This window comes from Solanum verrucosum, unplaced genomic scaffold (assembly GCF_900185275.1).
Source record: "Solanum verrucosum unplaced genomic scaffold, falcon-dt-bn FXZP01000117.1, whole genome shotgun sequence".
NCBI lineage: Eukaryota > Viridiplantae > Streptophyta > Magnoliopsida > Solanales > Solanaceae > Solanum > Solanum verrucosum.
Genome location: NW_026020014.1, coordinates 1,914,741 through 1,929,587, shown reverse-complemented (window position 1 = coordinate 1,929,587; position 14,847 = coordinate 1,914,741). Strand labels below are relative to the sequence as shown.

The 14,847-nt window shown below is 30.9% G+C and overlaps 2 protein-coding genes across 2 annotated transcripts; both read left to right on the top strand.

Moving 5' to 3' along the window:
* The first annotated feature begins 1,091 nt into the window (after positions 1-1,091).
* LOC125820619 (AP2-like ethylene-responsive transcription factor AIL1) lies at positions 1,092-5,526 on the top strand. The gene is made up of 9 exons (XM_049500033.1): positions 1,092-1,360; positions 1,455-2,004; positions 2,101-2,183; positions 2,386-2,394; positions 2,540-2,628; positions 3,272-3,345; positions 3,502-3,552; positions 3,801-3,877; positions 4,779-5,526. The coding sequence occupies exons 1-9, from the start codon at positions 1,177-1,179 to the stop codon at positions 5,324-5,326; spliced, it is 1,665 nt and encodes a 554-aa protein (XP_049355990.1). The 5' UTR covers positions 1,092-1,176; the 3' UTR covers positions 5,327-5,526.
* Positions 5,527-13,321: 7,795 nt separating this feature from the next.
* LOC125820630 (mulatexin-like) lies at positions 13,322-14,560 on the top strand. The gene has a single exon (XM_049500043.1). The coding sequence runs from the start codon at positions 13,712-13,714 to the stop codon at positions 14,183-14,185; it is 474 nt and encodes a 157-aa protein (XP_049356000.1). The 5' UTR covers positions 13,322-13,711; the 3' UTR covers positions 14,186-14,560.
* Positions 14,561-14,847: the final 287 nt, after the last annotated feature.

Here is a 14,847-nt window from a genome sequence, read left to right as displayed (position 1 = left end):
ACAGAAAAAAGTCAAAAATACTGTTAGACTATTACAAAACATCTAAATATTATGTCTTTCATTCATCTACACATCTACTTTGTTAAAAATATCACTTAATTACTTTCTCTGTCTCAATTTATGTGATATTTTTCATTTTTTGAGAGTCAAACAGTTTAAGTTTGATCGAAAATTTACGCATGAAATCTTCAATTTTTTAAAAATGCAATTTATATATTTATAAACTACGTAAAAAGTACTATAAATCATAATAATTGATAATTCAAAATATTTAAAAGATCTATGAAAAATTTACGATAAAAAATAGACTTATTTAAATCTTAAAATTTAAAAAGTGTCACATAAAATAAGACGGATAGAATATATGTTTGGCTCACTTATGCTTATGCCCTTTGATTAATAGTGAACACTGAATAATTATTTAAAAAATTCACCTGACATTTTATTATAGGATCAATTAAAACTCTTACTCCAATTAGATAAATCCAACACCCAATTTTCTAACTTATCCGACAAAACTCACCCATTTTTTATTTTTTTATTTATACTCTTCAAAACTATTTTATTATATTCTTTAAAATTTTGTACTATTTGAAAAAATTATAAAAATCTCTATCCCTATTTTCAGATTATGATTACGTGATGTATCGAGACGTTCAGTGATATATTCAAAATTGAGACGTGATATATCAGGACGTAGAGGAATATATCAAAAATTGAGACGCGATAAATCGAGACGTTTTAAAATATATTCAAATTCTATCAAATTTAAGTATTTTTTATAATTTAAAAAATAATAAAAATATAATATAATTAACTTTTGATACTATGAAATTTGCATAAATTTCCAAATTATAATTGTTACAAAGAATTTGCTGTATCACAAGTATTTTAAAATTCTCTCCTAAATTAGTATATCGAATGTCTCATGTATACTCATGGGCATGTGAATACAAGAAAAAATGAAATTGTTGTTCTCATCTTTATATGTTCCACTAGTCCACTAGCGAAAATAAGACATTTACTGGGTACCGGAAGAATATATATATAATGTCGCCAGTCTCCTTTCACTGGGATCTTCAAAGTATGAGCTCCAACTCCACACAAAAAACGCTCACGGAGTTCTAGAGAGAGAGAGAGAGAGAGTAATCGAGTTCAAATTGCTTCATAGTTATAATGAGTAATTGGTTGGGGTTCTCTCTTACTCCCGATTTCAGAATCGATGATGATGATGAAGAAGTAAAAAATTACGAAAGGCGGAACGAAGCTGCTGAAAATACTCCTTTGTCGGTCATGCCTTTAAGCTCTAATGGTTCTCTATGTATGATGGATCCTTTCCCACGCTGTGAACCCACTGAAGGTATTCCTACTGATTTGCTCCGTTTTCCCACTGCTAATTCATTTGTTAAAGCGAAGTTGATACTGTAATTTTTTTTTTGGTTATTCAAAAATAGTTTGTTGGAGGTATGAGAATCATGAAATGAGTACTGCTAATAATCCAGAAGAAGAGGGTCCGAAACTTGAGGATTTCCTTGGATGCTGTTACTCAAATTCTCTTCCTAATGAAGAACAACAAATTGCTGAAATCAACGTTAATATTCCACCCAGCATAAATCAATCTGATCACGAACAACACCAGTTAGAAATTGGAGCGAACATGAAATTGATTCCGTCTCCACAGATGATGATTCAAAATAGTCAATTTCAGAGCTCTCATCATGAGTTTGTGAACTCTACTGATAGTGTCTATCATCTGCCATTTGATGGAGCTACTTCTGTTTCTGGATTCAAATCGTGGTTACGCCAGGCTTCTGCTGCTGCACCATTAATGTCGTCAGCTGAAGAAATTGTAAATCCTAGCAATTGCCAGGCGCTGTCGCTTGCCGCCGCTCCGAAAAAACGGCCGGTTGCAGTTAAAAATGTTAGTGGTTCAAAGGAATCAGTTCCGCGCAAATCCATTGATACTTTTGGGCAAAGAACTTCGCAGTACCGCGGAGTCACAAGGTACTAATTCTAACTCTTTTAAAAAATGTTAACGATATTAATTCTAAATCATTTTGAATAATCTTTATTTAATGAAATGGAATTTGACCAAATTAGACATCGGTGGACTGGAAGATACGAGGCGCATTTGTGGGATAACAGTTGCAGAAAGGAAGGGCAAACTAGGAAAGGCAGACAAGGTGTGTAGTACTGCTTCGTGCTCTCACTGCGTTTAGAATAATAATATCAGTAGCTCAGTTGATGTTCAATGAAAAAAAATTACACTTGAATTTAATTTAAGCATTTTACTCTCGTAATTTTTTTTCTTCATGAATATACTGATTAACTTTTATCTTGTTTTCTTCTCTAATCTTTGCTTCCTCCAATATTCGGATCAATCAGTCTATCTAGGTAATTGACGTTCTCCATCTCTATATTGACTTTTGGGCCTAAAATATATTGTTGACATTTGAAAAAGGAAAATAATGTGAATGTATTATGTATTTTGGACTAATGTTTGTGATTAATTTAATTCTTGAACTTTTCAATACTACAGGTGGTTATGACACGGAGGAAAAGGCAGCTAGAGCATATGATTTAGCTGCTTTAAAATACTGGGGTCCTAACACGCATATTAATTCCCCCGTAAGTACACTTATGATTTTTATTACAAATTTGTAATTTAAATTGGATGAGCCCTATGCCTAATAATCCCACGATTGAGCCTTTGCATTTTCATAAATTTGGGTTTGAGATATGATATTTGTCGAAATTTTAGTGGGTTTTTCATATGCATATTTTAAATTTACGTGCGTAAAAAGAAATTTGTTTCAAATGAAAATGTTGCACCATTATGCATCCATGTTGGAATTGACTATTTCATCCAAAAGTTTAAGTTATTGTTAGAGAAAACACATTTACATTTATTTAATTATACCCTTTTTTCTTGTGTTTTGATTGTTGCATTATTTGATTATTGTTATTGCTCCTTGATTACTGAATGCTATGGCCTGCTTCTAATAATATGTCCTCTATATTTTTTCTTTAAACTGTTTTGATGTGTGTTACTCGAGTCAAGGGTCCTTACATAAACATTCTTTCCATCTCTATGAGGTTAGGGTGAGGTCTTGTTCACACACTCCACCCTCTCCACACATTTCTTATAAGATTATGGTAGGGAATTTTAGAGATTATGGTAAAATAAGATGTGTATTTAGGTAATTTTTCTATTAAATAATATTATTCTACTTCTCTAATTAATTGTGTTATCTTTCATGTATAATGTCAGCTAAACACTTACGAAAAGGAATTGGAGGAGATGAAAAACATGAATAGGCAAGAGTTTGTAGCACACTTGAGAAGGTACATAGGGGAGTAATGTCCCTTTTATTTTCTTCACTAGTCCTCTTTTTCTTTCTTCTGTTTGATTGCCTGTTACACTGAAAAAGAAGGAACATACTTGCAATACTATTTGCTAAAATTGACCTAGTATGGTATCCCATTTTTATGTTAAAACAGGAAAAGCAGTGGGTTTTCAAGAGGGGCATCAATGTACAGAGGAGTAACAAGGTTCGTAGTAGCATTAAACCAAAAGGGCAACCAACCTTTTTTATCGATTAAAGTTGTTTACCACATTCACTATTTTATTGCTGCAAAATTTGCAGCTTTCTTTGAATGCAATTATCCATGTTCAATAATAGGGGCACAGGCAAACTTTATTATGCATGTGCAATCATATGCAAAAACCAATAAACCATACCTATGAAAATCTAGTACTATAGCAACCCCATTGATTAAAACTTTGGGAAATTGGGCAGGCATCATCAGCATGGGAGGTGGCAAGCCAGAATTGGAAGAGTTGCAGGCAACAAAGACTTGTACCTTGGCACCTTCAGTAAGTAATTTGATTCACTCATTGTTTTACTCTGCTTTATTCATTTAGAATTCTATTCGTTGTAGCTGTCTTCCTCATTTTCCTAATAGGGTATTTTTTTTTTTATTCTCTTCACTCTGATACAATTTTTTTGAAAAAGAAATGCTACGTCTTTAAACATGCGACTTTTTTGCTGCTTCTGAATTCTCTATTTACTAGAATAATAGTAGTACAGTAGCAGTAGTTATTTTTTATTGCGCTGAGCCAAAAACATGCAATGATCTTATAGCTACAGAAAACTTATAATACAAGTTCTAATCATAATTTTGTTGCAACTACCCCAATGAGAAGTTTTGAAAACTCAGATTGTGATGTATATTCTGTTTGTAATATAATTATGGATTATTGAAACCAAATGATGGAGCCAATATTTTCACTAAAGAGCTCAAAATATGAAGAAGTAAGCACATGTACTAGCTGAATGAGGTTCAATATCTATTTTATATATACATAAAAATTAACTTTAATCATATATAAATAGTATAATTTTTCAATTGAAGGGGATTCAGATGAACCTCCCATCTCCCAGGCCCAAGTTGGCTCCATCCTTAGTTGGGAGAATGTAATTCATGTGACCCATACTCTCATTCCACAAAATGTTAATCAAAAGTGCACCACTATATCCGGTGGGACAAATGGAGCCAGCAACTAAAAGATTATAATAATTAAATTTTGAGTATAATTAGGATATAGCAATACAAACTCAAATTATTTTTACTTCAGTTTTTGAGAACATGCCATTTTGAATCAGCTCGTGTATCTTCAAAAATCTCAACTCAATAGGAATTTGTACTGAATATTCTCTACTTAAAACTGACAGATTGTAGATAACCTTAATATTTGGCCATGTTTCTTATTTCAGGTACGCAGGAGGAAGCAGCGGAAGCCTATGATATTGCTGCAATTAAGTTCAGGGGGACAAGCGCTGTTACGAATTTTGATATCAGTAGGTACGATGTCAAAAGGATTTGCTCAAGCTCGACTTTAATAGCTGGAGACCTTGCCAAGCGCTCCCCATCAAAAGATTCTGTCGTCTGCCCGTCTTCCTATGAGGACTATAGTTCACGCACAACTTCACCTCAGCCCATTTTTGCCATAACAAATGGGGAGCAATTGCAGCAGCCCGTAGATTCATTCATGGACATGGCACCGTTGATGGGTGCTGCAAGATCAAGCAGCAGGAGTTCTTCTAATGCCCCAAGTCCCAAATGCTCTGGCTCTGGTGAAATGAGTTGTGATTTTGGGGTCGGATTAGAATATCCCCAGGGATATTATTCATCCGTACAGGTTCAAGATCACAAGTTTGAAGATGGTAGCAAGGGGAATGATGATAATTCTTCGAGCTCAGGCCAAATTGGGAATATGGACCTTGTTCATCCCGCTCCCATGTTTGCATTATGGAACCAATGAAAAACAGATTGACAAATCCTCTAGTGATTAATGATGATACATTTCTAGAGATTAGTTTTGCTAGCTCACTAGTCCTAATCCTCCTTTCCTTGAGCCAAAGGAATATTCAAATCTTGGGTTCTAAAATGCCTTCAAATTATGAATCTTAAATATGTTTTTGGATGTTAATGTGTGATGGCAATGAAATCAAAGATTGATATATTAGATCATCCAATTCAATAGCTTTGATCTAAATTTTATATTTATTTTTAAAATTAGTTTAATCTATACTCCTATTAATTTAGAACCAGGATTTTAATTTTATGTAAACAACTTCTTGTGGTATAAAAAAAATAGTTTGAGCTTAGTTTGACATAATTCATTAGCTTTGACATAACACTTTTAATTTGTGTAAAAAATTCGCTCATAAATAATTTATTAAGAATTCAATAATATATATTTATTTTTTTGTATTTTAAAAACGACAAACTCAAAATCTTTTTAACTCTATCTTACCTATGCCGCGTTAGAATTGAAAATACAACAATTTCAAATTGTGAATTCATTTAGATCAAATTAGAAATATGATTAAGGAGTGATGCGATGGTTGGGGTTAGGGAATCCGGCGATGGTAGAAGTCAATTTTGATGTGAAAGAGCAGTGTTATAAACAGACGGCCCCCCATAGATACTGCCAAATTCCAGTCCTCTAAATATAGAGAAAAAAATAACACAAAATCATCCAAACTTTTGTATAACAAAAGTCAAATTAGATGTCCGGTTAATTTGTGGCTCACCCAGAAATTGTTTCAATTGTATCCACATTTAGAAAGGTAAATGAAGAAATTGTTTCAATTGTATCCACATTTAGAAAGAGGTAAATGAATGAATACATCTACATTACTCTCTTGCTTTTAATTTATTTATCTGATTTTAACTTGACACAAAATTATAAAAAAAATATTTTTTTATGTAATTTTAAATTTAAAATATACTAAAATATTCTTTAATTTGTTATCTTAAACATATCATTTGGATAGTTAGAATATAGAGTTGACAATTTTTCAAATTGACTAAAAAGACAAACAAATTGAAACGAAAGGAGTTATTATATCACAATACTCCTTCCGATTAATTTATATGGTACCTTTTGGTTTTTGAGAGTCAAATGTCTTTTTTTCTTTGACTGTGATTTTTTTATATCTCTTAAATATTTTAAATTATTAATTATTGTAATTTATGATAGTTCTTATTATGTAATATTCAAATTTAAAAAATTATTTAAAATAGTTTTAAAATTTTAAGTTTGAATTAATAATCAAAAGAATTTTATTTTTTTATAATTTAATTTGTAGTACATACGTTGAGACCAAGAGAATAATACAAGAGTTTATAAATTATGAATTGAAATTGTCATCAAATATATAGTTCATTTTAATTATTACGCTCGTAATTAAATACTCCCTCCGTCCCTATTTACTTGTCCATATTTCCTTTTTTAGTTGTCCCTATTTAGTTGTTCATTTTGACAAATCAAGAAAGGACAACAATTTTTTTCCTATTATACCCTTATTTACACTTCTTGAAAATTGTAAAAGTGTATGTTGTTTCCCTCCAATTTATTTCACTTTAATTCAAATAAGTGGTTGTAATTTTGAAGTGAAAAGTTGTCATAAGGGTAAAATTGTAACTTCACTGTGTTAATCATTGTTGCCTTAATCTGTGTGCCATTTCTAAAGTGGACAACTAAAAAGGGACGGAGGGAGTAAATATGGAGGCCTAATTCATACTTCTGGTATTGCTATTTGCAAGTACTAAAATCAGATACTTTCACATTATCTTTTCTTCAAAATGATATTTTAGAAAAGAAATGAAGTAAGACTTTTTACCTTAATATGCGTGCCTTCATGTCAAGTCTCCCTCTAGTTTTCTTTTTCCTGTGACAACTGCATGGAGTTTGTTCTACTTTTTCCTATACTGATTTTATTCCCCCACATTTATTTCAATCGTTAGTCTATATATGCACCCTACTATATATATATATATTTGGCCTTCACTATACATACGACAAACATATCAAATTTTGATCTAATTCAATTTCAAAAATTATTTTCTTTTAAAAAATTATCTAAGTCATATAAGCAGTCATGTAATCTCGTTTCAAACGAATGTGAAATCATTTTCATCCACTCCTCACATCTAAAAACTGCCTTAATTGAAACGTGTACAATCAAAAGCATAATCATAACCCCCAAACGATCCATATCGAATCAATAAATCAAACTCAAATATAATGTAAAGCTACAACATTTGAATGTAGCTCAATTCAAAAACTAATTTAAATAGAAAAGCATTGTACTCTAAGTCACATAATGAGTCTCCATATACTTAAAAGTTAAATTCCCATCTACCTAGTGTAAAGGAGAGAATAAAATAAGGAAGAAGACAAATGAATTGAAGAAGAGAATATATAGATTCGATTACTGAGTTTTCTGAATGTACCAAAAAGCAAGCGAAGAGAATCTAGCTGAACAAATCTCTCGGCTTATCAAATATCAATAGTAACTGTGTAAAATTAGCTTATGAAAATAATTTATCTAAGTCATTCAAATTTAAATTGGTTATGACATCGTTGGAAATCGAAAGATGAAGTACCCCTTTATTTTCACCGCGTAGATATCTTCAAGAGATAATTTTGAATATACTGAATTTAAATTTAGCTCAATCTGATCATCCAGTTATTTACACAAAAAATGAAAACTTTTCTATTTTTGTTCCCAGCTGGTGGTGCAGCATCCCCATGCATCCATCTTTATATTTATATTCAGACTTACGTGAGTGACGCCAACACTATTTTTTCTTTTTCTTTTTCTTCTGTTTGAGCCTTTCACAATTTTGGGTGTTGAGCTTTGGATTTTTCTGCGACCCTTCGACTTTTCCCTCTCTATTTGACAAAAGGTTGGGTATCCACATTTAAATAAAGCAAACATCAGATAATGTAGCAAAAATCCAAAAAGTAAAAATAAAATTATATATACTCCCCGTCTCATATTAGTTACTATTACTTACTAAAAATGGAGTAGTTGTTTATCTTATTAAATAAATAAAAAACACTAGTTAAAATTTTCTTATATTAACCTTGCAATTAATTCTATTTGAAAGTGTTAAAGGGATGAATTAGTAAAATTATTTACTTATTTATGTTTTTTTAATATGCATGTAAAAAGGAAAGTGATCAACTAATATGAGACGAAAAAGGTAACTTTAAACACGTTTGTATTAGGACATGCAATATTAAATTGAATCTTAAATTCTTTAAAAAACATGATTTGAAATTTTTAATTTTTTTTTTAAAAAAAATAGTATTAAACTTGATCCATCAATATATAATTCTGTAAAAGAGCAATAACATCAATTTAAACTTTACAACAAAAAACTCACTCGTACATGAAAATATTATTTGTACTATGCGAAAAAAATATATTAAAGAATAATTAGTTATTACTATTATTGATCAGTAGATCTTTATAAAATTATGTGTATTTAAAATTTTGTAACACAAATATTTATTTATAAAAGGGACATCATGAAAATATGCTATTTTTCAATAAAAACATCCTAAAATATTTTAATATCTTATTTATAAATTATAATTTATACATTTGGTAAAATATACAAGAATTTGATAAATTTTAATAATTTTTAAACTTTGTAGGCACTACAAAATTTGAAATCATAACAAACCCTAAAACTTTAAATCAGTAGAGATAATTTGGCAACAAAATTTACCAGGTAAATATCTATCGAAGGAGAAATTGTTTACATTTTGGGTCATGATTCGAGAAGCAACAATTCCCAATGCATTTTTGGTGTATTGTAGGTTATGAAAGATACCCACATGCCATGGACCCTATAAAAGTGGGCCCACAATTTCCCATATCCCATGGCCCACATCATACTGTACAATTTCTACAAAAGTCTCTTCTGTCTCTTCAATTCCAACATTTTTCATGTTTCTTTAAAGGGGTGAAAAATTTAAACTTTGTGTAAATTTGAATTCCTTATTTGCTCTTGCGATTAGGCATATCTTTATAGTTTTAATATAAATTTTGTAGTTATATTACAAATAATTCATTTAAAACAACATTTCACGAACCTAATGATATGATTGAAGAATTATCTAAACAAACTTAATACTTCCTCCAAACAATGATCAATTTATTTGTCTTATCCTCCTTCTCAAGTCTACTTTCCGGAAAAAAAATCCACTTATTTTGGAATGACGGGAAGGTCATCTAACAGTGGCATATGAGCCCAACAAAGGCCAGGCCTCACGAAGTGTTTGTTTGGGCTCAATCTTGCAAACCATTCTTCGGTTTTCGGCCCAGTTCCTCCATCCAATCATTTTCTTTTTCTTACTAACATAAAATAAAATATATTTTAAAAGAAAACATTTATCTCGAGTAACGGAAATTCTTTTTCACTAATAAAAATATGTTCACAATAAAATGTCAAGTTTTTAAGAAAGGACCTAACCTCATTAAAAATATTAGAAATTGCACAAGGTATCCTATTTAATTTGGACATGTTATTTAACACGAATCCACTATTTTTAAATGTTGCACATCACGTCTACCTATTTTGGAATAACTTCAAAAATGTAACGTATGATATCACATATAATTGAAATTCAAACAAAATGCTCCTACAATATATGGGGGTGTTAAATATGATCTTATGCTTAGTTAGAGGTTCTAACCAATCTATCAAAAATAGTAAAAACAATTCATAGAATAAAGTAGGACCCTTTGCAAGAATTTTTGTTTCAAAACTATGTCAATAAAGCTATTTTGATTATTATGAATGGAACATTTTCATCCTCTGCAGGTAGGACTTTTTTATACAATTTTTTTTCTCTCTTTATATGATCAGGCCAAAACTGTTTTCATATATACCTGTCGAACAGCACACACAATTTTTGTTACTTTTTTTTTCTCTTCTGAATAGATCTGATTATCATGGAGTTGACAAACTTAATAGAGGAAAATTGAGATTAAATTATTAATACTTCATAATTTAACTTATCTTTTGCTTAGTTCTTTTGGTAATGAGACTTTTTTATTGCAAAAAAAGTGTATAGTCCTAGTAGATTTTTAGGCTGTCTGATTTGTAGAAAAAGCTATATACAACAAATCAGACTTGCAAAATAATGGACCCTGAATAATTGAATGTTAAGTGTGTGCAATTATTCTTTGCAATGTTGGTGTACCTTTTAGACAGCTACCTTTTTTTATTTTAAAATTAGATACTGATTTTAGATCATTATGGTCGAATGGTGAAAAAGAAAATACAGATAGAATAATAAGTAGGTTAAGATAAGAAATATAGTAATATAAAATATGTGAAGTAAAATAACTATAAGTAGTATGTAGGGCTGGAAATATTGGATTCCCTGGCAGACGTTATGGTACTGCACAATTCAGATTTACTAAAATTATACTTTGTTTATTTAATTCACTAGAGATCTGGTGAGTGAGATGCACCAATCCTAAAACATGGTTTTCTAAGATAGAGCCATCCTTGATCTTAGAAGAACATTTAAACATTTTGTAGTTTTTTTTAATAATCGAGGTGTTCGCAAATAGTTTACGCATATTTCAACTAACTCTGTCATTGAAATTTGAACATATTTGAAAAAATCACCTATAATTTTTTTGTCTATAATGAAAATTGAACTTGACGCTTCATAATTTTATACCAATTTCATTAACCAATTAGCTATCATCACTACAACAAAAACATCCTTTAGCGGCAATAAATAGGCACATTAATAATGAGTGTTAAAGTTTTTATCGACACTAGTTAAGTGTCATTAGATTCCATGTTGTTAAAGGCTTTAGGGATATGTACAAAGAGTGTTAATTGCTGCTAAAAATACATATTTAACGGTAATTAAACTATTATCGTTAATTAATTACCGCTAAAGATCATTTTTTATGTAGTGCATGTTAAATCAAGAGGATTCAATGGTTCATACTTCATTTACATTTTTCTGGCACAATTTGATTAAATATTACTCATTGTACTATTTACTATCAATTATCAGATGGAGTGTTTTTCTATGACAAAAACTATAAAGGAATCTCTTTTAGTATATTGTGATTTGTTTGTTGTGTCGTAGACAAAACATGGAGATTTGAATATGGTAGTCCCATTTGCGTGCCATGTTCTCTTTTTTTTCTTAAAAAAATAAAAAATTATTACTTGGTATTCGAGTACTCGAACTTTAAACCTTTTGGTTAGGAGTAGAGGTTTCATTGTCCCATCACAATCCAACAAAATTTAAATTCTCACATTGCAAGATAAAACTTTAGATATGATTTTTTTTTTCATTTTCATGACTCAAATTCTTTACAAACATTTTGACAAGTTTAATTGCGTCCTCTAACAATGATTATAATATGAGTTAAATATAGTTATACTTTAAAGAACCATTATTTGTTCGTATTGTTAAGCATTACCCTTTTATTTCGTTAGTTTGATCAAATGAATTCTTAAAATTAAAATTCTAAATTAAAAAGTTCGTCAAAAACCTAATGCACTAACTATTCAATTTCACGTTCAATCATTCTATTAGGAACAGAAACATATTCCTAAATCAATTTAATTTATAAAAATTAAATAAATCTTATTGCATGATACATTATTATTTATGTATCTTATTTTATTTGAGATCATGAAGATCCTTTCAATTTAAATTGATAAATGTTGTATTTCTACTAGATACATTAAAAAAGAAAGTGTTGTCCATAAGATTTTAAGTTTGAGATCGATACATTATTGTTTGGTAATTGTTATGTATCAGATACATTAGTATAAATTTGAATTTCGTATCATAACTAAAAAATTAGTGTATGATACATTATTATTTATGTATCTTATTTTGTTTGAGAAATACTATATTTTAAAATAAAAAAAATACATTATACATGTAATTGTTCCAAAATAGCTTCTTCTTTTTTTGTGATAAATAACACAAATTTTATGTATCAAGTACATTTATATTGAACATGATAAACACTAATCAAAGATTCAACAACATTAGAGTTATATATGTATCAATACCTTAATTATGAACATTATACATTGCATAAAACAAAGGTTGTTGTAGCAGTGTATCAGATCAATGATAACACTAACAAAGACTAATTTAAGACTCAAAATAAACGAGATACATTAAAAATTTGTATCTTTGATAGTGATGACCGTGCTATGGCAGATCCAACTTTTTTCTTCTTTTTTTTTTGGACGTTTTTCAATAGTAGAAACATTAAAAGAAAATAAATATTTTTCAAGATAAATTTTCAACGACAATATGATTAACTAAAATTGCAAAGGTTCAATAAGATTTCAATGAGGGCAGGGGGAGGAGGTAATTTTATTTTTATTTTTTAAGATGAAAAGATTAAAAAATAATAATAAAAGAAATCGAAAATTGAAGTGATGGAAAGAAATCTACCTCTTGAATAATTTGAAATCATTAATTGGAAATAGAAAAGATTTGAAATTCAAAAAATAGATTAATTGATAAACTTGAGAGAGAGACCTTCTGAAAATCAAAATGAATTTGAAATTTGTAACTGCTAAAGAAGTGGAGAGAATTTAGGAATAAAATGGAGCAGCGAAATGGGGAGTGGGAAACGTGGGTGTAGGCTGAAAATAGGAGTGAAATATTTATGTATCCGGAAGATTTTATGAATTGGGGATATTAAGGGATTTTTGAAATTTTAAAAAAAGGTAGGAATAAGTGGATATTAAGGTAAGTAAATATGTGTATATAAGTAATTTTCTCTTATATAGTATAACTTATTCGTTTTCCTTTGATATAAACGCTCGGAATAACGGTGTTAAAATAGTTAACAATTGCAGACGATGAAATCGTGAATTGATTTCCCAAAATAGACCAACCGTTGAATCCCCGCCTGCATTTACCATTTCTCTCTCTCTTTCTCTTTCTTCCCTTCGTTGTCCCCCATTTCTCATCTTCCTCATTTCTCAAGAATAACAGGGGGATCACGACCATTTTTGGGAAGAAATTTGTCAACAACAAGAAGAAGATATTTGCCGCATTTAGATAATATCATATTTGTGAATCTTTGAGGTAAAAAAATATCTTCCTTTTCCACGCTTAGTCAATCTCGCAAGTAGTCAGATTCTTGAATTGTCAGCATATTGTTTCAGAACATTTAGTTGTTGTTTTCAAGATCAGGGAAAAAATTTATCTGGGGGAAACGATTGTAAACCCTAGTTCTTTCGATTTGGGGAAAATATTGGGGGATTTGAGTCCGACCCAGATGACATGAGGGTTGGGAGGAGTTAATTTTTGTTGAGATTTGATTGCCCATGTATGGATCCGTCATTGTCGACTTGGGTAATCTTCATATTGGGGGTCTTCTTCTGTTTATTTAGTCTTCCTGTGCAGTCGCAGGGAAATGTGAATTCCCCTAATTTACAACCGCCGCCGCCGCCGGAGTCTGAGAAATCGCCGCCTCCACCCCCACCCCCACCACCTCCCCCTCCACCTCCGCCTCCCCCTCCCCCACCTTCACCATTGGCTCCTCCACCTCCTCCACCCAATCAAAGCGCCCCTCCGCCACCTCCTCCCAAGATTAAATCCTCAGAAAAGGAACATTCACACCACCCTCAAGACCACCGTAAGTCTAATGTTAAATTAAGCCCACCACAAAAGGAAACGAAGCTAAATTGGGGGAAGAGACTTGGGTTAATGTTTGTGGGTATTGCCGCGATCTTGCAGATCTGTGTGGTGGCGTTTATAATAATCAAGAGAAGGCAATTGTTGAAAGCGCATTCTGGATTTTGAAGACACATTTCCATTTGATGAATCTGTTGTTACTTCAATTTCTTTGACTAATTATTAATAGCTGGTGGAGCATGTTTTTATATAGCTAGAGTTATACAGATTGAGATTCTTTGAACAGCGGATTTGGTAACGAATATGGCACTCCATGGATTACAAAAATTAAGGATTCAGCAGAAGATTGGTGTCGACATTTCTGTTTTTGCTCTTGTAAATTGGTAATTCTTGATTGTGGCATTATTAGCAATTTTCCTTTTGGGGTGATTTTGTCCATTTTCCTTCTGACATTTTATTGTGAATATTACAGTTTTCCTTATGATTCTGTGAATGATCTACGGCTAATTGATGTTTTCTATTCTGTGCCATTATTTGGTAGTTTACCTCCTTGTATTAAAGCTGTTACTTTGGGTGAAGTTTTCGTTTAACGAGGGCCTAAAGTAATGATTGACTCCACCAGTGATCTAAAGTTATTGAATATAGATATGCTTCAAAGTTACATGTGCTGTGCATCATTGCTTCCTTTTTGTGGAATATTTCTCTATATATTGTCATGAGGCTTGTGTTCTGCAACAACAACAACATACCTAGTGAAATCCCACAAGTGAGGTCTGGGGAGGGTAGAATGTAGTACACAGAGGCTTGTGTTCTGCAATTTCGCAAAATCT